The sequence below is a fragment of the Archocentrus centrarchus genome, unplaced genomic scaffold, assembly GCF_007364275.1.
Source record: "Archocentrus centrarchus isolate MPI-CPG fArcCen1 unplaced genomic scaffold, fArcCen1 scaffold_104_ctg1, whole genome shotgun sequence".
Lineage (NCBI taxonomy): Eukaryota > Metazoa > Chordata > Actinopteri > Cichliformes > Cichlidae > Archocentrus > Archocentrus centrarchus.
In genome coordinates this window covers 211,945-238,174 of record NW_022060149.1, presented here as the reverse complement: position 1 = coordinate 238,174, position 26,230 = coordinate 211,945, and the positions used below count along the sequence as shown (strand labels likewise).

Sequence of the window (26,230 nt, the reverse complement as noted above, 5' to 3'; positions counted from 1 at the left end):
ATTAGGAAATTGCTGCGGTACTTCGTGCTTACAGAAAAAAAAAAACAAAAAACAAATAAGTATAAAAACTATAAGACAATATACAAGTATACAAATTGCAAATATACAGAGATATTAGAGCTATAACTATAACACAATATTACAAAATTACAAAATATACAGTGCAGAGACTAATTAAAAGATAAAAGAATGTAGACTATATTCCACTAATATGTACATCAGTGCAGTCAGACAGGTGCATAGACATAGGGTCATCAGCGTTTGTGGAGGGTGGTGGTAACAGTCTTAGGGTAATTGTTCATGAGTCCAACAGCAGAGGGGAAGAAACTGTTCTTATGGCGGGAGGTTCTGGTCCGTATGGACCGTAGCCTCCTGCCTGAGGGGAGAGGGTCAAAAAGTCTGTGCCCAGGGTGAGAGTGGTCGGCTGTGATCCGACCTGCACGCCCCAGTGTCCTGGAGGTGTACAGGTCCTGGAGAGATGGGAGGTTACAGCCAATCACCTTCTCAGCAGAGTGCACAACGCGCTGTAGTCTCTGTTTGTCCCTAGTGGTGGCTCCAGCGTACCACACAGTGATGGAGGAGGTGAGGATGGACTCAATGATGGCAGTATAGAACTGCACCATGGTCCTTGCTGGCAAGTTGAATTTCTTCAACTGCCGCAGGAAGTACATCCTCTGCTGGGCCTTTTTGATGACAGAGGTGATGGTGGGCTCCCACTTGAGGTCCTGGGTGATGGTAGTTCCCAGGAAGCGAAAAGAGTCCACTGTGGTGATGGGGGTGTCAGTCAGGATGATGGAGGGTAGAGGGGCTGTGTGCTTCCTAAAGTCCACTATAATCTCCACTGTCTTCTGGGCGTTCAGTACCAGGTTATTGTGGCTGCACCAGGACACCAGACGTTTGACCTCCATCCTGTAGGCCGACTCGTCCCCGTCTGAGATGAGTCCGATGAGAGTCATGTCGTCTGCAAACTTAATAAGCTTGACAGACTGGTGGTCAGAGGTGCAGCAGTTGGTATACAGGGAGAAGAGCAGAGGAGAGAGGACACAGCCCTGAGGAGTGCCAGTGCTGATGGTCCGGGAGTCCGAGACATTCTTCCCCAGCCTCACGTGCTGCTTCCTGTTCATCAGGAAGTCAATGATCCACCTGCAGATGGGATCTGGCACGTTCATCTGGGACAGCTTGTCTTGGAGGAGATCAGGGATGATGGTGTTGAAGGCAGAGCTGAAGTTCACAAACAGGATCCTGGCGTAGGTTCCCTGGGAGTCCAGATGCTGTAGGATGAAGTGCAGAGTCAGGTTGATGGCGTCGTCCACAGACCTGTTGGCTCTGTAGGCAAACTGCAGGGGGTCCAGAAGGGGGGCTGTGAGGGACTTGAGGTGGGACAGCACCAGACGCTCAAATGACTTCATGACCACAGAAGTCAGTGCCACAGGTCTGTAGTCATTTAGTCCAGTGATCCTTGGCTTCTTGGGGACAGGAACAATGGTAGCGGTTTTAAAGCAGACAGGCACGTGGCAAGCCTCCAGTGAGGAGTTGAAGATGTTCGTGAACAATGGGGCAAGCTCGTTAGCACAGTGTCTCAGTGTGGCAGGTGAGACACCATCTGGACCTGGAGCTTTGCGAGCTTTGACACTCCTGAACTGCTTTAGCACCTGGTCCTCCTGAATACAAAAGACTGTGGGGGTGGGGGATGAGGGGGACTCTGGGGTGGGAGTCCTTGATGATGTGGGCTTCTCTGAGGTGTGGGGAGTGGGGGAGGTTGGGGGGTGAATATTTGTGTTGGCTGTATTGTAGTTGGGACTGGTGGAGGTGTGAAGGCTGCTGAACTGACCATCAAAACGACAATAGAACTCGTTCAGTCTATTTGCAGTTTGTAGGTCGTCTGTGGAGTGGGGGGTTTTAGGCTTGTAGTTGGTAATCTGCCTAAAACCTTTCCATACAGAGGCCGCGTCGTTCTCTGAGATCTTTCTCAGCAAATCTTCTTCAGTGCATTAAAGCCTTCTTCACTTTCTGTAAAGTCCCCGCTTTGACATGTTTACTGACAGAATTGTTCATACAAATTTCACGTGAAGTTCATCAGAGTGGACAAATGCTAACCTGCACACATCAGTTTAGGGAGACAGGGACCCTGCAACACATAGATTGGACAGCACAGTCCTAACAGGCTGAGGCCAGAGCCTCTTGTAAAAAACACAATTAAAGCCTGCTGTGTGCACTCATTTTGTTATTATATCTACAACAAACACCAAGGATTTATTACACTCTGAGCAACACTCTTTTTCTCAGTTACACCTGAACTAAGCATTTAATGTATCTGTGACATGAAGGGAAATAATCAGTACTTTGGATGTTTTAGGGGGTAAACAGCGTTAGCTGAATAGTTTGTTTTTCAGAGACACTCATTATGTTTCAGCAACTGTGAGCACAGAGACAGAACTTCAGAAATTCAGACTTTTGAGTCAATGCAGCTTATTAAAGTTATTGGGTCAATTTAATGTTTACTCCAAGATAAACTCCGAGATAAAAACCTACCTTAATTAAAAATCACGTTAGTAGGTACCTGGGAGTCACACTGACTGATAACTTGTCTCAGCTACATAATGCCAATTATGGAAAGCTTCTATCACAGATTAAAAAAGATTTGGAAAGATGGCAAATTCTCCCTCTGTCTCTAGTGGGCAGGGTGGAAACGATCAGGATGAATGTGTTGCCACAATTACTTTTTCTCTTTGGCTCCCTCCCGGCTGTAGTCCCTAACACCACCTTTAAACTGCTGGACAGGCTCATATCTAGATTCATCTGGCAAAATAAACGCCCGAGAGTGAGACTTAATATTCTTTGTTCGTCTACAGTCTTAGGTGGCCTAGCCCTCCCACATTTTAAGAGCTATTATTGGGCGGCGCAGCTTAGGGCTCTGGTTTCCTGGATTAGGCTGGATACAGATACAAAATGGTTACAGGTGGAGCAAGGCTCTGTAGCAAATATATCCATAGCAGATTTACCCTTTTTAAATAGAAAACAATGGCAGAAACTAAAAACACAAAATGAATGGATAATGTTTACTCTAGGGGTGTGGGAAAAGGTTAGGAAGAAATTAGGGTTGCCACTTTCTTTATCTCGAGCATCTAGAATAACTGGCTTAATTGATTTTGCACCTATCAAATTTGATGGGGGATTTGGTAAATGGGCAGACAAAGGCCTGATTACAATAAATCAATTATCTGCAGAGACAACATTAAAATCATTTTCCCAGCTTCAAGCCGAATACAATATTGTTAATAGTGACCTCTTCAGATTCTTCCAAATAAGGCATTATCTCCAAAACCACGAGGAACTAGACACAGTAAAAGAAAGGACGACAGATTTTGAGCAATTTTGGATTGATGCAGTAGAGGAGAAAAAAGACTTTAAAAAGATTATTTCAGTTCTGTATGAGAAATTATGCATTAATCAAGATGAGAGAACTCTTGATGTAAAGAATAAATGGGAACTGGAACTTAATGTTTTAATCAATGATGCTGACTGGGAAGATTCTTGGAGTAAATGGCATAAATGTCTTAATAGGCCAAACTGGAGAGAGTTTAGCTGGAAACTGAGAATGAGATTCTTTAAAACCCCAATTGTAATAGCCAGTTATGATAATAATGCAACTGCCTTCTGCTGGCGGAAGTGTGGACAGATAGGAGACTTCTCCCACATATTTTGGGAGTGCCCTATGATAAAACTCTACTGGGAGGGAGTGAAAGAAGAAATAGGGAAAATATTAAACCTCAATACAGCCATGGAAGTCTACCGTATAGTTCTGGATGATAAAAACCTTGCTGCTGGAGATAGCGATACCATATATATGTTACAAGCCCTTGTGTTATTGCTCATAAGGTTATTACTGCAAACTGGCTTAGACCACATCCACCGACTGTGGAACAATGATTCAGAGGTTAAACACTGTCAACTTAATGGAGGACATAACAGCAACTCTGAGACTACGGAAGGACACTTATATGAGAAGATGGTCTTCAGTTATTTCCTACCTGGAACAGAGGACTTGAACTTTTGTGATATTGGATTTAAAAAAAAATCTTTGTAAAAGCTGTTTCTCTGAAAATGTTGCAATGTTGATATGTGTGTGGACCATGTCAAGGATTTGTTCTAATAAAAGTTCCAAAAAAAAAAAAATCACGTTAGTAAAAGATATTTTTTTAAGGTTAGTAGATACACACACACACACACACACACACACACACACACACCTTCATGGAAATTTAAATAAACAGAAATAACTGGTACAATCATCCTTTCATTTTTTCATCTTTTCTCTGAATGCTCATCTTCTTAATGCTCCTTTCAGCCTGTGTTATGTTGTTCAACCAGTGTAACATAAAGACTTCATGTTGGACTAAACGCTTGTAAATATATTCATCAGGTGTGTGCAGATTTGTAAATTCTGAATAAAGTTAAATGCCTGATTCAAATTTACTTTGCAAAACATCTTTATTATCTGAAAACACAAATGTTGTTGTTGTGAGAAAGAAACTGTTTTAGTCTTTATTTGTTATAATAGAAGATAGACAGTTACAGAGTGCAGACTGAGCAGTAAAAACAACATCAGACTGAGGCAGGTCAGGACTGGGAACACTGGTCTCTCCTGAGTGGCTCTGAGACCAGAGTCTGGCAGCCCTGGGTGGCCTCACAGGTCACAGAGCCCACCTTCCCCCACCGATCTGCAGGGAGCCTCAGGGTGCTGCTCCAGCTGTAGAGGCCGTCCTTGTGCAGCACCACAGGGCTCCTGCTCTCCTCCCAGCTGATGCTGCCACTGCCGTCCACCTTCCAGGACAGCCTCCAGTCTGAGGGGAAGCCCTTGTTGGCCAGACATGTGATTGTGGCATTGCCCTGCTGCAGCTCCTCACTGGAGGGGGGCAGCACTGTCAGGATGGGACGAGTATCACCTAGGAGACACCAATCAGCTTAGAGCACAGGAACCACAACTTGATGTTCTCCTTGAAGAAGTTTCTGCCAGATGTTTTTCTGCTCCATCAGTCACTCACTCACACATTGTTTCACTTCCTTTAAGAAAGCTCTCATGCACATCAGCACAGAGAGAATCATCACAGTTTGACCTGAAATATGTTCAAACTAGCAAAATGTACAAAAACAAGTTTAAAATCATCAAACTCATACATGACCTCACATCACTGTTCAGTGGAAACAAGTATAGAAAATATATTCAGCAATATGAAATGTTGTTCATGTGTATCTAAGTTCACATAAATTTAAACAAAATTTTAAAAAATATTTGAGAGACTAAAAATATTATCTTTGTATTTTCTACAAATAAAGATTATTTTTATCAAGATTAAATTTTAATTTGACCAAAATTCAGACAAAATGTTTTGACAGAGCTGATCTGAATTACCCTCCATGACAAAAGAGCATAATGAAAAATATCAGCAACAATTTGTTTGTGAAATTATGTTTCTCTCATTCACAAGTCAGAAAAGAAATATATAAATTAATAAAATGAAACAATTTGATAGGAAAACAGAATAAACTTCTAACTTGATGTCTGCTTCCTCTGCAGACTGCACAGAGACACGGCTCTCTGACTCTGACTGACTGAACTAAACCTACAAACCCTCAAGATTCAGCCATTAAAATCATAAATAAAAAATTTAATCTCTGGATTATTCTAATGTTTCAAAATAATTAAAATCTATTTCTAATATCCATTTCTAATCCAGATTGTTTCATTGGGAATGCAGTACATATTCTTAAATTTACAAAATTTATACTTATGTTTTTTGCTATTACCAGCAGACAAGTAAAATATAATTAAGATAAAAAAAAAATACTTAAATAAAACACTTTTAAATGTGACTTACTTCCAACTTCCAGTCTGGTTCCTCCACCAAACGTCCACCACAGTGATACAAACTCATTGAGCCGCCGTACAAAAACCTCTGACTGCACAGAGACACGGCTCTCTGACTCTGAGACAAACAAACTCACCAGAATAACTTACTAAGTTACTAAGGTTATATACACGATCAGGCATGATATTATGACCATGTGCCAAATATTGTGTTGGTCCTCCTTTGCTGCCAAAGCAGCCCTGACCCTGAAGGTGTGCTGTGGTATCTACACCAAGATCTTAGCAACAGATCCTTTAAGTCCTGGAAGTTGCGAGATTTCCAGCACATCCCACAGATGGATGATTGGATCGAGATCTGGGGAATTTGGAGGCCGAGTCAACACCTCAAACTTGTTGTTCTGTTCCTCAAACCATTTTTTGCTTTGTGGCAGGAAACATTATCCTGCTGAAAGAGGCCACAGCCATGAGGGAATACAGTTTCCATCAAAGGGTGAACATGGTCTGCAACAATGCTTAGGTAGGTGGTACGTGTCAAAGTAACATCCATGTAGATCATCACACTGGCTCTGCCAGCTTACCTTCTTCCCACAGTGCATCCTGATGCCAGGTGTTCCCCAGGTAAGCGACACACACATACCTGGCCATCAATGTGATATGAACAAAAATGTGATTCTTCAGATCCAGCCACCTTCTTCCATTGCTCTGTGGTCCAGTTCTGATGCTCACAGGCTCATTGTTGGTGCTTTCAGTGGATGATGGGGTCAGCATGGGTACCCTGCTGCTCTGTGGTCATGCAGCCCTATACACAACAAACTGTGATGCACTTTGTATTCTGACATCTTTCTGTCAGATGTAGGATTAACTTCTTATGCAGTCTGAGCTGCAGTAGCTCATCTGTTGGATTGGAGCACACACGCCAGCCTTTGCTCTTGGATCAGTGAGCCTTGGCCGCCCATGACCCTGTCGCTGGTTCAGCACTGTTCCTTAGACCACCTCTGATAGATACTGACCACTGCAGACCAGGAACACCCCACAAGAGCTGCAAGTTTGGAGATGCTCTGATCCAGTCATCAAGCCATCACAATCTGGTCCGTGTCAAAGTTGCTCAAATCCTTACACACACGTGGACAGTCTTAGGTGCAACTTGGCAGTGTCGGATGGACTGAAACATGATGTCCCAGAGGAATTCTATTGGATTTAGGTCACGCAAGCATGGGAGCAGTCAGTGGTATCAATTTTGGAAAGGAATGCAGTTTGGTATGAATTTAAATCTGTTTTTAATCCACTACACCAGTTTATACATCATGAGACAAATTAGACAAATTATTTCTGATTCAGGGGCAGGGCAGCACGGTGGCGCAGTGGATAGCACTGCTGCCTCACAGTCAGAACACCATCTAGAAGGCCTGGGTTTGATTCCTCCTTGGCCCAGACTTCTCCCCCTCTCTCTCTCTGTGGAGTTTGCATGTTCTCCCCGTGCTTGCGCGGTTTTCCTCCTGGTGCTCTGATTTCCTCCCACACTCCAAAGACATGCAGTTACTGGGGTTAGGTTAATTGGCTGCTCTAAATTGCCCATAGGTGTGAATGAGAGCATGAATGTGAGTGTGAAAGGTTTTCTGTCTCTCTGTGTTGGCCCTGTGACAGGCTGGCGACCTGTTCAGGGTGTACCCTGCCTCTCGCCCTATGACAGCTGGAATAGACTCCAGCCCCCCGCCACCCTGAACAGGATAAGCGGAAGCAAATGGATGGATGGATATTTCTGATTGAAATGACACCTGTTAATTCACACTGTGATAACTGTACATGGACCCCTGTGTGAGTCAGTGAGAGCATTTCCATAGAGAGCCACTTTGCATCAGCAGCACCATGCTCCAGTGCTCTGGGAGACTTTATAGTCCTGAGAGTTGAACACTGGATGACTGACAGCTGTCCTTCATCACAACAGAAGCCACAGAAATCGTCCTCATCAAAAACATGACTTTGATCTGCGTCCTCATCTGGACTCTCCTCTGCTGCTGCTTCACAGGTAAAGTCCAGAGAATCAAACTCCTCTCCTCTATCAACATCTGTCCCTCTGAAATGAAGCTGACAAAACCATCAAGCTGCTTTATGTTTGTGTCTCTGTATCCTCAGAGTCCAGAGGACAGATCACAGTGACTCAGCCTGGAGCAGTGAGCTCTGCTGTGGGAGGATCTGTGAACATCAAGTGTAGGACCAGTCAGAATGTTTATAACATCTATTTATCCTGGTACCAACAGAAAGATGGAGGAGTTCCCAAACTTCTCATTTATCATGTTAGCAGTCGGGCATCAGGGATTCCAGCTCGATTTACAGGCAGTGGATCAAACTCTGACTTCACTCTGACCATCAGTGGAGTCCAGGCTGAAGATGCAGCAGTTTATTACTGTCAGAGTTATCATGAAATCAACAGTCAAGCTGTGTTCACACAGTGAAAAACAGTCGTACAAAAACCTCCCTCAGTCAGACTGAACAGAAAGTGAACTGACTGCTGCAGCTGGAACCTACTGCAGAGACTGATACAGTTCACTGAGGACACACACACACACACACACACACACACACACACACACACACACACACACACACACACACAGGTCATTTTTAGTCAGTATGTATCTGAATACTTTGTCCATTGCAGCTTCACAACATCCATTCAGTATCATTATAAGCTCAGACAAAGTGTGAGTGTACCAGTTAATCAACTTTATGACTTTTGACCTCAACCTGTAATTCTTCACATAAATTGTAAGAGCATCAATTCCCATGTTATGTAAAGACAACAATCATAAGATAAGATATAAAAATGAATAAAAGGTAAAAATATAAAATTCTAGACACTGATATTTACATGAGGGCATCTTATTGCAGTTTTGTTAATGAGTTTATGGTTCAGTGCAACTCAAACAGAACAGAATAGAATAATTTACATTTTACATAACATCCAGTTTGGAGCTCAGAGCTGAGCAGATGGAAAGCTTGTGGACTAAAACTCTTCTTCAGCCTTTCAGTCTCAGTCCTCAGGCAGCAGTAATGCCGACCTGATGGGAGCAGGGAGTGTCTGGACTGTTTAAGGATCTTCTTAGCTCTGAACCTGCAATGCTTGATGTAAATGTCCTGCAGGTTGTGGAGGGAAGTTCAGTATGTGTATTAAATGTAGTAGAATAACATGAATAAACTGACATTCTTTTACTGGTGAGAATCAATATTTTTCTCCACTAGATGTCATGAATGATTAAATTCTGTGCTCACTGTTCACTGCATGTTATACTGAGGACAGCTGCAGCTGACTGACTCTGTGTGTTTGCATATGTGTCCTGCCTCTCTGCTCCCAGCTGTTAAGAGGCCAGTGTTGATCAGAGGCTGTCCAGGCCTTTCACAGCCACTCACACAGCAGCAGCAGCACAATGATGATGTCACTGACTCTCCTGCTGGCCACCCTGGGGCTCCTTGTTCAGGGTGAGACTCTCTGAGAGAAAACTTTGCTTCAGGATGCAGCCAGGTTCACAACAATGATGCTCTGATGGAGAAACACTGAAACCAGCAGCATTGACCTTCTTCCATCTGTTCTCCATGTTAAAGAAATGATCCTCTTCTCTTTGGATGTTGATCATCTTTCTCCAAGCTGGATTGGTCTCAATAACTCTTCTCCTCTTTCTCATGTTTCCAGGTTCATCAGGAGAAATCATCCTGACTCAGACTCCTGAAGCTCAGTCTGTTGTTCCAGGACAGACTGTCTCTATCAGGTGTAAATCCAGCACACTGATAGGTGATGACATAGACTGGTACCTTCAGAAATCTGGAGAAGCTCCTAAACTTCTGATCTATGATACTACAATCCGTCAGTCTGGAGTTCCAGATCGTTTCAGGGCAACAGCAGTTCAGACCGACTTCACTCTGATCATCAGTGGAGTTCAGGCTGAAGATGCAGGAGTTTATTACTGTCAGCAGCACAACAGCTACCCGTTCACACAGTGAAAACCCGTCGTACAAAAACCTCAGACAGCTGGAGAGGAACTGATCTGACAGCTGCAGTCACACAAAAAGCATCAAGTTATAATCTGTTTATTTCTAAATGCATACAAATATTTTTTCTACATTTAATGATACTCATTCTATTGTTTTATTGATTGTTTTACATATTTTTAAAAATATAAGACTTTTAACTTGATTTAAAAGCAAAAACTATCCGTCTGAAATTAGAGTAATATAAAGGTCAAAATCATTTTACATAATTTTTTTTCCTCTTACATCAAATTAGACCAATAATATTTTTATTTCAGTTTTATCTTTTTCATGCAGTTTATCAGTTTAACCCACTGACAACATTTTGTCCTGTTTTGCTTCTGGCTTCTTCTTGAGTTTTGATTATTGAGATTTTTAAATATTTCTTATTATTTTCAAGGTCATTTCAATGTTAACTTCCTTCATGAGATTTGCCCTGCATTACTATGAAATACTGTCTCTACAAAATTAAATTATATTCATTTATTTAGTAATTTAATACAGAATAATTTAGTTTAAATCCAAATATAGAGCATTTTTAATTTTCACAAAGTCATCAGCAGTAACTTATCTGCAGTTTGCATTTTTGCATCAAAGTTACACATTCATACACAATAACATGAACATTAAAATGACCTGTGATTATAGACTAAATTATTCCTTTTTCAGTATTTATTTAACTAATGTGATCTTCTTAATGTAAAGTAAAATACAATAAATATTAATAAATATATGAAAGATATTAATTTGACAGGGTCAATGACTCTCTTGGGCTGACTCGTCCTTTCTCTCTCTCTCTCCTGTTGTTGTGAGTGTGTTTTTGTGTGAGTGTGTGTTTGTGTGAGTGTGTTTTTGTGTTCCAGTAGTGGAGTGTGTCTGAGGTCTCCATCCTGCTGATCACACACTTGAAGGAAAAGAACAAACTGCTGTCTAACCTGTTACAGAAACTTCCTGTTCTTAACCTGATTACTGTGCTCTGCACCTGTGTTCAGGTTACCACCCAGACTGACATCATCATTTGAAAATCTTGAACACATCAGCTGGATGAAAGTAAGTGAACACATTATGATGAAGCTACAGAGTGAGGCTGTTAAAGAGTGGAGACTGAGAGCAGGAGTGGAAAACTGGGATCAGATTGAATCAGGTCAGGACTGGGAACATCGGTTTCTCCAGAGTGTGGGAGCCCTGAGTGGCCTCACAGGTCACAGAGCCCACCTTCCCCCAGTGGTCTGTAGGGAGCCTCAGTGTGCTGCTCCAGCTGTAGAGGCCGTTCTTCTGATTTTCATGTGGATTGTGATATTTTTCTAAATGAAAGTTGAAAATCACAAATTAAAAAAATGTTTGTATGAGTGTAGATGAAGCCAAAGATGCAAGAACAAGAAAATACACTGAAACTACACATTCATATGCTTAAAGCTGTCTCTGTACATAATATGAAACCTATTTACAATCAGTTATCTCATAAATTATCAGTTGATCAAAGAAAAGCAAAATATTTATTAAGAAATGCAGATGAAATTATTCATTCAGAAAGAACTCAACAAAATGTATTTTGAACATTTGAATTCTGATGAAAATGAATGATTCAGTTACCTTAGTTTTTTTTTTAAGTAGATTCAATTTATCCGGATTTACAGTGTTGATAAACAGCATCATCATATTGATCCCTGTGTGAGTCAGTGAGAGCATTTCCATAGAGAGCCACTTTGCATCAGCAGCACCATGCTCCAGTGCTCTGGGAGACTTTATAGTCCTGAGAGTTGAACACTGGATGACTGACAGCTGTCCTTCATCACAACAGAAGCCACAGAAATCGTCCTCATCAAAAACATGACTTTGATCTGCGTCCTCATCTGGACTCTCCTCTGCTGCTGCTTCACAGGTAAAGTCCAGAGAATCAAACTCCTCTCCTCTATCAACATCTGTCCCTCTGAAATGAAGCTGACAAAACCATCAAGCTGCTTTATGTTTGTGTTTCTGTATCCTCAGAGTCCAGAGGACAATACACACTGACTCAGCCTGGAGCAGTGAGCTCTGCTGTGGGAGGATCTGTGAACATCAACTGTAGGACCAGTCAGAATGTTTTTGTTTATAACAGCTACCACTATTTAGCCTGGTACCAACAGAAAGATGGAAAACCTCCCAAACGTCTAATTCACACTGCTAGCAGCAGAGATTCAGGGATTCCAGCTCGTTTTACAGGCAGTGGATCAAACTCTGACTTCACTCTGACCATCAGTGGAGTCCAGGCTGAAGATGCAACAGTTTATTACTGTCAGAGTTTGCACTATCCTAACAGTCAGAATGTGTTCACACAGTGAAAAACAGTCGTACAAAAACCTCCCTCAGTCAGACTGAACAGAAAGTGAACTGACTGCTGCAGCTGGAAGCTACTGCAGAGACTGATACAGTTCACTGAGGACACACACACACACACACACACACACACACACACACACACACACACACACACACACACACGAATGAACATTTATCAAGATGAGCTTATTACTTTAAAAAATTTACTGACTGTCAGAGATCATGATCCTGTTAATTTTTGCTTTTAATTGATTTGCCAAAAAAATTAAGACAAATTTCATGACATTGTATTAGAAAATTCTTAGTCATGACCTTTGACCTCAGGTTCACAGTGGATAATCTTGTAAGTTTGAATTATTGTTAAACTCTTTATACTCTGTATATTTAACATTTCAGTCCATCTTTGCAACATTACACGTCAGCATTGATAAATCTCTGAAACCATCACTTCCACTGTCAGGATCAATTCTGTCATCATTACTTGAGTCCAATCATCTTCTTGCCCTCCTTCTGTGAGCCAATCAGCTTCTGTTCTGTGTGCTTTAAATCTCAGCGCTCTTCTTTCATTCTGCCTTTCAAACTCTCATTGGTGCGACCCGCCTCCTCCCCATCTCCACCTCATCCTGGACAATCAGAGATCCTCATTCAAGTCTCCACCTGCTTCATCTCTGCCAACACCAGTGTCTAAACTCCAGCCTGCTGTGAGGCTCCATCAGAGTTTAATCGTTTATTGCCCAATAATTGATTAATCAGACTTTGATCAATCATCTTAAATGGTTTTAAATGATCTCTCCTTAAAGATAGGGATGACTCTCTGCTCTTTAATCTTTATTATTTATTGTTTCACATGGCCAGAATCAAATGCAGGTCAAAGAACTGCTTCAAGACTAGAAATTATGAAGAGATTAGAGTTAATCTGCCACTGACATGGCCTCAGCATCTATCAAATATATTAAATGTGGATATAAGAATGAATTCAACCATTTTACACAACATTACACTCAATGTGTTCTGCTGCCATTTTTCTTTTGGTCGGCTTAATAAATCTTACAAAATGTTTGATATTTGTTAAACTCAGGGAGTCAAAGAACATGTTTACTCAGTACATTTTTATTCTTTTGAAAAGTTCAAATATCAGTTTTACAGCAGACAATCACAAAAGGATCAAACTAGAGGAGATTGTTTTTAGCATTTTTTTATTCTTATGAGATGGAAAATATTATGATTTGATTTTTTTCTTTTAATGTAAGAAGAAAAAGAAAGAAAGAGACAGAGAGAGTTGGAGCACACAGAGAGCAGTAGCTGAAGAAAAGCAGGATCAGAGTCCCAGTGAGTCACATCAAGACTGGGAACACTGGTCTCTCCTCAGTGTCTCTGAGACCAGAGCCTGGGAGCCCTGGGTGGCCTCACAGGTTACAGAGCCCACCTTCCCCCACTGGTCTGCAGTGAGTGTCAGGGTGCTGCTCCAGCTGTAGCGGCCGTCATTGTGCAGCACTGCGGGAGTCCTGCTCTCCTCCCCTCTGATGCTGCCACTGCTGCCGTCCATCTTCCAGGACAGCCTCCAGTCTGAGGGGAAGCCCTTGTTGGCCAGACACATGAGCGTGGCCTTCCCCTGCTGCAGCTCCTCACTGGAGGGACCCAGCACCTTCAGGGCGGGGCGCACATCACCTAGGAGACACCAATCAGCTTAGAGCACAGGAACCACAACTTGATGTTCTCCTTGAAGAAGTTTCTGCCAGATGTTTTTCTGCTCCATCAGTCACTCACTCACACATTGTTTCACTTCCTTTAAGAAAGCTCTCATGCACATCAGCACAGAGAGAATCATCACAGTTTGACCAACATTTAAACAACCAGAGAGCTTCACAGGCAGCAAAAATAACACACATTTAAAAACAAAACACATTTATCTGCAATTAAAGGCCTGAGAGTAGAAATGAGTCTTGAGCAAAGACTTAAAGGTAGAAACTGTTCGGGCAGCTCTAATATGAAATGGTAAGGCATTCCAGAGACTCGGGGCAACGACTGGAAAAGCTCGGTCAGCTCTATGTTTAAGTCTAAATCTTGGAGTATTGAGGATGATCTGATTAGCAGACCTCAGCGCTCTGACAGGAGTGAGAACATGACAAAGGTGCCAGCACATTTCAGAGCTTAAAAACCATCAATGAAATATTCAAATGAATCCTAATATTGACAGCAAGCCAGTGAAGAGAAGCTAAAACTGGAGTAATATGCTCACTGACTGAAGGAATGAGTGGAAACAAGAACAACTACTCATCAGCATCAAATGTTCTTCATAGAGGTTTCAAATGTTACTGAACAGTTCACATAATTCCAAACTAACTTTGAAACATCTGACACGATAAAAACATCAGAGTTTAAACTTCAAACTTCACAGTTTCAGTGAAACAAAGCAAACATGACGAGTCTGACAACAAATGATTATTATAGAAAGAAAGAAAGAAAGAAAGAAAGAAAGAAAGAAAGAAAGAAAGAAAGAAAGAAAGAAAGAAAGAAAGAAAGAAAGAAAGAAAGAAATAAAGAAAGAAAGAAAGAAAGAAAGAAAGAAAGAAAGTTTTGAATCTACATTTCCAAAGCTGACTTTGTTTCTCAGAGCAAAAATGTTTCTAAAATAATGAATCATGAACATGAAAAGTTTCCTACATGCTGAATATTAAAGGAAATGAAAGGAATGAAAAGAAAAAGAAATCAAAGAGTTCTAAGACTGACTTGCTTCCAACATCCAGTCTGGTTCCTCCACCAAACGTCCACCACAGTGATACAAACTCACTGAGCCGCCGTACAAAAACCTCTGACTGCACAGAGACACGGCTCTCTGACTCTGAGACAAACAAACTCAACAAAATCATTCACTGTTTGTACAGTTTTGTCAGCTGATGTGAAAACTGAAAATATTACAGTGAAGAATATATAGATTTGGAATGTGTGACTTTGGACTTTTGTTGTTTTGGGCCTTTCTTCTGATTTCAAACACTCACAATAACACAGTGGCACCAATTCATAGAATGTTCACTGGATTTAAAAGGTATCCATGTAAATTAAGACCTGCTTGATTCCCCAAAATCATTTTAGAATATTAATAATAAAATATCTACATTTTATTTTCAGAGTCCACAGGTTAATTGTAATATATCTCCCACTGAGTTTATATTAATTTCTTTAACAGCTGTCCTTTTGCTACATTACTTATCAATTCTGAATATACTGTATTTTTTTAATGGTCTCTCTTATTGTAATTATGTGTTTGAATTCAAACAACTTAATATCATCAGGTTTTGCACCCACCAAAAATCTAGTTTATACCAGTTTTAACAGGACTGATGATATTGGATTGATGATATATCAGGCAGCGCGGTGGTGCGGTGGTTAGCACTGCTGCCTCACAGCTAGAATAACTTCTAGAAGTTCTGGGTTTGACCTTGGCTGTGTGTCTCCCTGTGCCTGCGTGGGTTTCCTCCCAGATTACATGCAATAACTGGGGTTAGGTTAATTGGTCACTCTAAATTGCCCACAGGTGTGAATGGTTGTCTGTCTCTCTGTGTTCGCCCTGCAACAGGCTGGCAACCTGTACAGGGTGTACCCTGTCTCTCACCCTGTCAGCTGGTATAGACTCCAACTATAACAGATACGTTTGGTCAATTAGAACATACAGTTTAGTTCAATTGGTAATGGAGCAGTGCTTACTTAACAAGCTGAGTGAAATAAATGGGTGGTGAGTGATTCCTTAAACTAAGTATCTTCAATTACTGAAACTCTGTTATTAGTACATTTAACTTAGATCTTTCACTCCATTCCAAAATTGTCTCAAGTACATTGAACATAGTCCACTGCACTTATTCAACTGATGCTTCATTACTTCAAAAATTTAAGGCAACCAGTTACCTTAGTTTTTTTTTTTAAAGTAGATTCAATTTATCCGGGTTTACAGTTTTGATAATCAGCATCATCATATTGATCCCTGTGTGAGTCAGTGAGAGCATTTCCATAGAGAGCCACTTTGCATCAGCAGCACCATGCTCCAGTGCTCTGGGAGACTTTATAGTCCTGAGAGTTGAACACTGGATGACTGACAGCTGTCCTTCATCACAACAGAAGCCACAGAAATCGTCCTCATCAAAAACATGACTTTGATCTGCGTCCTCATCTGGACTCTCCTCTGCTGCTGCTTCACAGGTAAAGTCCAGAGAATCAAACTCCTCTCCTCTATCAACATCTGTCCCTCTGAAATGAAGCTGACAAAACCATCAAGCTGCTTTATGTTTGTGTCTCTGTATCCTCAGAGTCCAGAGGACAGATCACAGTGACTCAGCCTGGAGCAGTGAGCTCTGCTGTGGGAGGATCTGTGACCATCAACTGTAGGACCAGTCAGGATGTTCATGGCAACAACTATTTAAACTGGTACCAACAGAAAGATGGACAAATTCCCAAACTGCTCATTTACTACACTAGCAATCGAGCATCAGGGATTCCAGCTCGTTTTACAGGCAGTGGATCAAGCTCTGACTTCACTCTGACCATCAGTGGAGTCCAGGCTGAAGATGCAGCAGTTTATTACTGTAAGAGTTGGCACTATCCTAACAGTCAGTGGGTGTGCACACAGTGAAAAACAGTCGTACAAAAACCTCCCTCAGTCAGACTGAACAGAAAGTGAACTGACTGCTGCAGCTGGAAGCTACTGCAGAGACTGATACAGTTCACTGAGGACACACACACACACACACACACACACACACACATTTTGTGAACACTAAACCCTCCACCAGGTAGTTTAAGCATGACCACACTTAGGTTTGCTTTATGAATGAACTCAAAGTTGGTTCCAGGCTAAAAATTGTTGAACAGTTAAATGACTTAGAGGCAGAAATTTTCTTTCTACAGGACACACACACTCACCTCTCCACAGTTCGCCCACATGTACAACAACTCCAAACAGAGGAGTCGTCAAATTGATTGCTAGAAAAATAAAGTTCAACACTTAGAACATAAAGGATAAGTGGAAGAGACTGGATGGATGGATGGATGGATGGATGGATGGATGGATGGATGGATGGATGGATGGATGGATGGATGGATGGATGGATGGATGGATGGATGGATGGATGGGAGATGTAATACATTACATATCATTACATAAAAAGCAAGATTTCATTCATTATTTCAAAAAGGAGTGGACAACACATATTGCCATGTGTTTTTGTGAAGGCAGTAATGTGGGGAAATTAGAGGTCATCCAGGCCTTTATGTCTTTAAGATGTGTGCCATCTGGCTTCATGGATAGATAAAGCTGGGTATCATCTGCATAACAATGAAAATGTATGCAATGCTTTCTAATAACACTGCCTTAGGGAAGCATGTATAATGTAAATAAAACTGGTCCTAGCAGAGAACCCTGTGGAACTCCATAATTAATCTTAACAAATTGGAGTCTATTAGATAAATATGATTCAAACCACTGCAGTGCAGTACCTTTAATACCTATCATGCTCTAATCTCTGAAGTAACATGTTAATATTTAATATAAAATGTAATAAAATGTCAACTGTATTAAAAGATGCACTGATGTCCAACAGGACAAGCACAGAGATGAGTCCACTGTCAGAGGCTGTAAGATGATTTGTAACCTTCACTAATGCTGTTTCTGTACTGTGATGAATTCTGAAACCTGACTGAAACCGTTCCTCAGCAGATGATCAGTTAGCTCTTTTAAGATTCAAGATTCATTCAAGATTCAAGAAGTTTATTGTCATGTACACCGCAAAACACTGTGGTTATGCTGAGCAATGAAATTCTTACTTGCGACTGCTTTACAAACAATTGAAATAAGCAACTAAGTTAAAATAAAATTTAAGAACTAGTATATTAGGAAAGTAAAAGTAGAAAATAAAAATAAATAAACAATACAGCAAGTGTAATATATACAGATATATACAGATGAAAGAAAGGCAGGTAATCACAGTTTGGTAATCAGTCAGTGGTTCAGTAGCCTGATGGCCTGTGGATAGAAACTGTTTTTTAGTCTGGTTGTTCTTGCTTTTACACTCCTGTAACGTCTGCCAGATGGCAGGAGTGTGAACAGTGTGTGCTGTGGGTGGGTACGGTCCTTGATGATGTTGTGTGCCCTCTTTATTACCCGGGTATTATAAGTGTCCTGTAGTGATGGGAAGGCAGCTCCACAGATGAATTGTGCTGTTTTGATGACACGCTGGAGAGCCTTCCTGTCCTGACTGGTGCAGTTTCCATACCACACCGTGATGGAGTTTGTCAGGATGCTCTCCACAGTGCATGAGGTTGGAAGCTGGAAGCTACTGCAGAGAGTGATACAGTTCACTGAGGACACACACACACACACACACACACACACACACACACACACACACACACACTCACAGTGTAAACTGTCATTAAGCACACTAAACTTTCCAAAGTACCCCTTTAACCACTTGTCATCAGCGCTGTACACTCAAACAAAGGGATTCAGATGCAGTCATGGAGGAGCGTGGAGTTCAAATTCACAGTAAACTTTATTTACAGGTGACTCAAAAGAACTGACATAAAAATCAGCAGCCAGTCTAACCACGAAATTTGAGCTTTTTAGTTTGCAAAGTGTGAACACGATTGATGAGAACCAAACCTATGCCAAACTAAACAGAGTCACTCATAAATATAAATGTACATTTATAAAAGGGCTACCACTGAATGCATGAATAACTCTGAAGCTGACTAATACTCCCAGACTGGTGGTGTGAGGGGGCATGGGGGAGAAGAGAGATCCTCGGGTCAGTTCTGACGAAAAATGGAGAAGGGGATTATTTTGTGTTTGTCACTCTGAGGTGAGAGCGGTGTGGGGGAAGGCAGACTGGCTCAAACTAGTGATGACGGTGCGACTCTGAAGCTTCGATATGGAACAAACAGCCCAACCCCAGCCCCTCCACAAAAGCAGGGACACAGCAGCACTGACATCACACCACTAGTCAATATGTATCTGATTACTTCATCCATTGCAGCTTCACAACATCCATTCAATATAATCTTTGTATCGACAGACAAGCTGTGAGAATGTGTGACAATCAATCCACTTCATGACCTTTGACCTTACCTCGTGCTTCTTCACAGACATCTTAAGTACATCCAGTTTGTGAAGACAAAGATGATCATCACACACCTGCACATTCCTGTTAAGATTCATCCTGTTTGTGTTCATTGTTGCAAGTTTGTATTTTAAAGTTTCGGCCTGTAGATCCCAGAAAGTCCCATGTAAGAGTATGTAGATGTATTAGATGTAGTAAATTAACATGTTTTTACTGGTGGAAATCAAATGATGTCATGAATGATTTGATTATTCAGTGTTTGTTGAGGGTCAAACAGCATGACATGTTCAGAGGCCAGTGCTGATCAGAGGCTCTTCAGGCCTTTCAGAGCCAATCACACACCAGCAGCACAATGATGATGTCACTGACTCTATCAGCTCTCGGCTGTAGTCAACAACATATCATTAAACATTTGATTTCTCAATATGAAATTTTATGTGTTACAATACTTACTTTTGCTCATGCTGTGTTTTTTCTTTGTTTTGTTTAAATATGTAAAATATTCTTTATTTTAAATTTCAGTCTCCTTTATGTTACATTTCTTGGCTGATGTAATATTTTTACATGTCTGTTGATTTCAAAGTTGTTTCAATGTTACCTTCATTCATGACTTTTGACCTGCATTACTGCTGCCTGCTGTGCATCTGTACAAAGTCTGATGTATTCATTTATGGATGGATCATACATAATATACATAAGCAGAGTTTTATAGGATTTCTGTTATTTCTGGTTAATCGGTTCATGTTAAATTATTTTTGATTTCAAACCCAAAAAATCTTCAGTGTTTAGTTTTTAAAATCCTCGTACTCAGAGCAAAATGCAAGACAGGAATATGAATTAAAATTAAACAGATATGAGAACACCGTCAACAGTTCTAAAATCATGAAAAACAAAACATGTCAATCTGTTTTTGTTCTAAAATGTAATTTTCCCTTTGAGGTCATTTTCTGATTAATGATAGTACTGCAAGAAATACAAAGATGTGTGTAAGAAAGATATTTATTATTTGAAAAACCTTAAAAACATCAACTCTACGAAAAGCAACAAACACAACAAGGATGAAGAGAGAGTGAGATTGTTAAAGAGCACAGAATGAAAGCAGGAGCTTTAAACCAGCATCAGACTGAGTCACATCAGGACTGGGAACACTGGTCTCTCCTCAGTGTCTCTGAGACCAGAGCCTGGGAGCCCTGGGTGGCCTCACAGGTCACAGAGCCCACCTTCCCCCACTGGTCTGCAGTGAGTGTCAGGGTGCTGCTCCAGCTGTAGCGGCCGTCATTGTGCAGCACTGCGGGAGTCCTGCTCTCCTCCCAGCTGATGCTGCCACTGCTGCCGTCCATCTTCCAGGACAGCCTCCAGTCTGAGGGGAAGCCCTTGTTGGCCAGACACATGAGCGTGGCCTTCCCCTGCTGCAGCTCCTCACTGGAGGGACCCAGCACCTTCAGGGCGGGGCGCACATCACCTAGGAGACACCAATCAGCTTAGAGCACAGAAACCACAACTTGATCTTCTCCTTGAAGAAGTTTCTGCCAGATGTTTTTCTGCTCCATCAGTCACTCACTCACACATTGTTTCACTTCCTTTAAGAAAGCTCTCATGCACATCAGCACAGAGAGAATCATCACAGTTTGACCTGAAATATGTTCAAACTACTCTGGAAATAAAAGTATGAATCACACATGACTTTAAAATATTTCATGGAAACAAACAAACCTAATGTAGCTCTCTAACACTTCTCACTTCCTGAAGATTTCAAATAGAATTAAAACAATATTGAAACAATATTTGACACAACAAACCATCAATATTTTTAGCTTCATGTTGTCCTAAAAGATTGAGTTCATCCAAACAGCAGCGATTGGAATGACAGCACATAATAAAAAGCTGTTCATCAAAATGCTGGTGAATTACTTTTTCTCCTTTTTAAATAATTTAAAAATGAATTAAATTTACAGAATTCTTTTTAGAATTAAAAACAGAGATTACTAAAAGAAATAAACTGTTTCCTGCATTTTTAGGACTTTTTATATTTCTAAGATTCATTCAGTTTAAAACAAAAAATGTAAGAAAATTAACATGGAAATGAATTGAGATATTTTTCTGGTAAAAACGAAAAGGACCTAATATTAAATTTGTTTTTGACTTACTTCCAAATTCCAGTCTGGTTCCTCCACCAAACGTCCACCACAGTGATACAAACTCACTGAGCCGCCGTACAAAAACCTCTGACTGCACAGAGACACGGCTCTCTGACTCTGAGACAAACAAACTCAACAAAATCATTCACTGTTTGTACAGTTTTGTCAGCTGATGTGAAAGCTGAAAATATTACAGTGAAGAATATATAGATTTGGAATGTGTGACTTTGGACTTTTGTTGTTTTGGGCCTTTCTTCTGATATCAAACACTCACAATAACACAGTGGCACCAATTCATAGAATGTTCACTGGATTTAAAAGGTATCCATGTAAATTAAGACCTGCTTGATTCCCCAAAATCATTTTAGAAAATTAATAATAATAAAATATCTACATTTTTATTTTCAGAGTCCACAGGTTAATTGTAATTTATCTCCCACTGAGTTTATATTAATTTCTTTAACAGCTGTCCTTTTGCTACATTACTTATCAATTCTGAATATACTGTATTTTTTTAATGGTCTCTCTTATTGTAATTATGTGTTTGAATTCAAACAACTTAATATCATCAGGTTTTGCACCAACCAAAAATCTAGTTTATACCAGTTTTAACAGGATTGATGATATTGGATTGATGATATATCAGGCAGCGCGGTGGTGCGGTGGTTAGCACTGCTGCCTCACAGCTAGAATAACTTCTAGAAGTTCTGGGTTTGACCTTGGCTGTGTGTCTCCCCGTGCCTGCGTGGGTTTCCTCCCAAACTACATGCAATAACTGGGGTTAGAATAATTGGTCGCTCTAAATTGCCCACAGGTGTGAATGGTTGTCTGTCTCTCTGTGTTAGCCCTGCAACAGGCTGGCAACCTGTACAGGGTGTACCCTGTCTCTCACCCTGTCAGCTGGTATAGACTCCAATCCCCCCCACCCTTGAACCTGAAGAGGATGGACGGATAAAGATATGTTTAATGAAAAATTTTGTATATATTTAATTTACCCAGCTCTGTTGATTAAAAGATATATTTTGACTTATAAGAACTATAACAGATAAGTTTGGTCAATTAGAACATACAGTTTAGTTCAATTGGTAATGGAGCAGTGCTTACTTAACAAGCTGAGTGAAATAAATGGGTGGTGAGTGATTCCTTAAACTAAGTATCTTCAATTACTGAAACTCTGTTATTAGTACATTTAACTTAGATCTTTCACTCCATTCCAAAATTGTCTCAAGTACATTGAACATAGTCCACTGCACTTATTCAACTGATGCTTCATTACTTCAAAAATTTAAGGCAACCAGTTACCTTAGTTTTTTTTTTTAAGTAGATTCAATTTATCCGGATTTACAGTGTTGATAAACAGCATCTTCATATTGATCCCTGTGTGAGTCAGTGAGAGCATTTCCATAGAGAGCCACTTTGCATCAGCAGCACCATGCTCCAGTGCTCTGGGAGAGTTTATAGTCCTGACAGTTGAACACTGGATGACTGACAGCTGTCCTTCATCACAACAGAAGCCACAGAAATCGTCCTCATCAAAAACATGACTTTGATCTGCGTCCTCATCTGGACTCTCCTCTGCTGCTGCTTCACAGGTAAAGTCCAGAGAATCAAACTCCTCTCCTCTATCAACATCTGTCCCTCTGAAATGAAGCTGACAAAACCATCAAGCTGCTTTATGTTTGTGTCTCTGTATCCTCAGAGTCCAGAGGACAGATCACAGTGACTCAGCCTGGAGCAGTGAGCTCTGCTGTGGGAGGATCTGTGACCATCAACTGTAGGACCAGTCAGAACATTTATAGTGATTGGTTATCCTGGTACCAACAGAAAGATGGACAAATTCCCAAACGTCTCATTTACTATATTAGCACTCGAGCATCAGGGATTCCAGCTCGATTTACAGGCAGTGGATCAAAGTCTGACTTCACTCTGACCATCAGTGGAGTCCAGGCTGAAGATGCAGCAGTTTATTACTGTCAGAGTTGGCACTATCCTAACAGTCAGCTTGTGTTCACACAGTGAAAAACAGTCGTACAAAAACCTCCCTCAGTCACACTGAACAGAAAGTGAACTGACTGCTGCAGCTGGAAGTTACTGCAGAGACTGATACAGTTCACTGAGGACACACACACACACACACACACACACACACACACACACCTTATTTGAAAAGAGCATGTATCAAAAAAAGAAAGAAAAGTTAAAGATTTAAATATCCAGTGGTATCGTTTTAGTATCCCATGTTTATCTTTTATTGACTACACTCCATAAAGACCACCAGAATTGTGATAATTAACAACATGTTCATGACCTTTGACCTCAGCTTTGTACTATTTTGTACTAGTAATTCTCAAATCAATCGTAAATTAGATTAACATCAAAAATAACTTTTAAAGACTCAACAACAGGAACATTAGATCACTCAGGATAAAAGAGAAAATAAAACTGAATCACTAAATTAAACGAGTCACTAATAAATCAGATTCTGTTAAACTATGTAAGATGTACTTTAAACAGAAACTTTGCTTTTAAATCAATTAAATAATTTAGTTTCCATTTTCCTCAGATTTAAGAGTTTCTTTCAGTGTTCAGTTCAAGTTTTATTTGCAAATCTATGAACTCCATAATGTGAGGAAAATCATGTCCTATTACAAAACTGAGGCCCAAACACTGAACAGATCAGTACAAGAGTTACAAGGCAGCAGGCTGCAGCCATCATGGAGCAGAGAGGGTTGATGAATCTTGAAAATGAAGACTGTGTGGGTCCTTCTTTTTGTGCAGCAACATTTTCACACACATTAGCCAAAGAGGACCATTGACATTTGTATATATACAAAGAAAAATCCACATGTAGCCCGGTTAAAAAATGGGAAACTGTAATAAATAAGCTGTTCATAATAAATTTGTGATATTTGGTTAAAAACAGTTAAAAATATATTTTGTTGTGTTAAGTTCATGGCTGAAATATTAAGAATGTTAAAAACCATTTGTTTTAATTATTGTATATTTCTTTTGGTTTTAAAAACTGTATTTCTTTGAAAGAACTGTTTTTTCCGAGTGGAAGTGAAGGAGACACAGGTGGAATGGCGGAGTGAGAACGAGAGGAGACCAGAGGAGCTACCGCAGAGAAGTGGATTCCCGCGGAGATCGGAGGCAAAAGTTTATGGCTACAGACATTTTGGATTGTCGGTTAGATAAGTCAGAGACTGTGGGCCATTCTGAGAACAGCAAAAGTCGACCTGAAGTTTGCTGTGTGGAAGTTTGCTGCTCGTTGGTGAAGTGAGTAGCTAATGACTGAGCGATCGGACTGTAAGCGGCTAGTAGCTAACCCAGCTTCAAGACAGCTGCCCGGTCTGGACATTTTGTGGGCCAGGAAAAGAGATAGCATCCAAGCAACAATTAGAGTGGCCCGGGGACGCCCGTGGTTCCTCTAGTGGAGGTGAAGTCCATCTTGTTCTGCAGTGATTCCTGAGAGCTTCTGTGCTGCTCCGGAGATGAGGCCTGCTGGCTAGCTTCTTCCTGCGGGACACGTGTCTTTCAAAAAGGTACCACCATTTTATTTTGTTGCTCCAGGTGGAGTGAAACGACCACTGAGTTTTAGGTCACTACGATCTCCAGCCACGATTCAGGCCTGCAACATTTATTTTCTTTTATATTGTTTTGCCGGCATAGTGTTAAAGGATAAGGATGATTTGAAATTTAAGTTGAATAACAGAAGGCACTTTAATTTTGTATTTCTCTTTTATTTTCATTGAACTATTAGTAAATTGACTCTTTTAATTTCAAATACTGTTGTGTTTATTGTGTTTATAGTAAAGCTCATTCTCTTTAAGGTTTCAAGGTGGTAGTAGTAAATGTACATTCTCTGTTGCTAATCCTATTGTGTGTTAGTGTATGTTAGTTTCTGGGGGTAATTTGTGTTGAATAATCTTTAATTGTTAACAGTTACAGTAGATAGAGAAAAGAACCTAGGGCCCCATCTACATCATTATTTACATATATGGTAGACGGGCTACATAAAATGGAGGCACCGCTGGGATGTTCACAACCCCCCTTTTATTAGATTTCAATGGATTAGCTAAGAAACCGTAGAGAAGCAATACTCTTAAGAATGGCAGATAAGGTAAACCTTGTTTCTGAGCTGAAGAGATGGTGCAGGGGTGAAGGTTTGGATGAAGCCCATGGACTAATGGTCATTGTTCCAGAAGATACTGAAATATCCAAAATTGAAGAGACTCTTGAAACTATTAAGTGCTTAGGGCGAGTTCGTGTCAGAGGAAGGATCTTTGATGCCAGATCAGACAACCTGATGGTTTTGTGTGAAAGTAGAGAAACTTTATCTGGCGCAAGTCTTCCTTCAGAGGTCCATCTTCCTGAGGGAAGGGGGTCCTGGCCCTTAGTCACTACAGGAAACTCCCCTGACACTGCTGATGAAGAGTTTGACAAAAAACTAAAAGGGCTATTGGCAGCTGAAGGAAAGACCATAGAGGACCTTAAAGTCCTGCTGACTACTGGTCAACGCCCCACGGACTCTACTGAGTCCATCCTCCAAGCAGTTGGGGATTTTTTGGAAAAGGCTACTAAACCTCCCTTAGAAGGTATTTATCGACGCTTACGCATTTTTTCAGGAGCACAGCCTGTCCCAGCTGGGGAAGAGCAGTTTGAGTACTGGCTCGAACAGGCATGGCTCATGATAGAAGAAAGTGAATGCACTAATAAAGAAAAAAAGCGGCGATTAATGGAAAGTTTAAAGGGGCCAGCACTGGAAATTGCAA

General features: G+C 40.8%; 7 gene segments (V, D, J or C); 4 read left to right on the top strand and 3 right to left on the bottom strand.

Moving 5' to 3' along the window:
• Nucleotides 1-4,620: 4,620 nt before the first annotated feature.
• LOC115775308 (Ig kappa-b4 chain C region-like) lies at nt 4,621-6,514 on the bottom strand. The segment is given in 2 exon segments: nt 4,621-4,946; nt 6,448-6,514. Coding segments are annotated over 2 exon segments (393 nt in total).
• A 1,326-nt stretch (nt 6,515-7,840) lies between these two features.
• LOC115775307 (Ig kappa chain V region 3381-like) lies at nt 7,841-8,322 on the top strand. The segment is given in 2 exon segments: nt 7,841-7,895; nt 8,003-8,322. Coding segments are annotated over 2 exon segments (372 nt in total).
• Nucleotides 8,323-9,260: 938 nt separating this feature from the next.
• LOC115775299 (immunoglobulin kappa variable 2D-40-like) lies at nt 9,261-10,093 on the top strand. The segment is given in 2 exon segments: nt 9,261-9,346; nt 9,558-10,093. Coding segments are annotated over 2 exon segments (360 nt in total).
• Nucleotides 10,094-11,722: 1,629 nt separating this feature from the next.
• On the top strand, nt 11,723-12,213 carry LOC115775306 (Ig kappa chain V region 3547-like). The segment is given in 2 exon segments: nt 11,723-11,774; nt 11,882-12,213. Coding segments are annotated over 2 exon segments (384 nt in total).
• Nucleotides 12,214-13,303: 1,090 nt separating this feature from the next.
• LOC115775295 (Ig kappa-b4 chain C region-like) lies at nt 13,304-21,644 on the bottom strand. The segment is given in 3 exon segments: nt 13,304-13,549; nt 20,453-20,782; nt 21,468-21,644. Coding segments are annotated over 2 exon segments (465 nt in total).
• Nucleotides 13,551-15,096, bottom strand: LOC115775305 (Ig kappa-b4 chain C region-like). The segment is given in 2 exon segments: nt 13,551-13,879; nt 14,946-15,096. Coding segments are annotated over 2 exon segments (465 nt in total).
• Nucleotides 16,321-16,835, top strand: LOC115775304 (Ig kappa chain V region 3381-like). The segment is given in 2 exon segments: nt 16,321-16,405; nt 16,513-16,835. Coding segments are annotated over 2 exon segments (375 nt in total).
• Nucleotides 21,645-26,230: the final 4,586 nt, after the last annotated feature.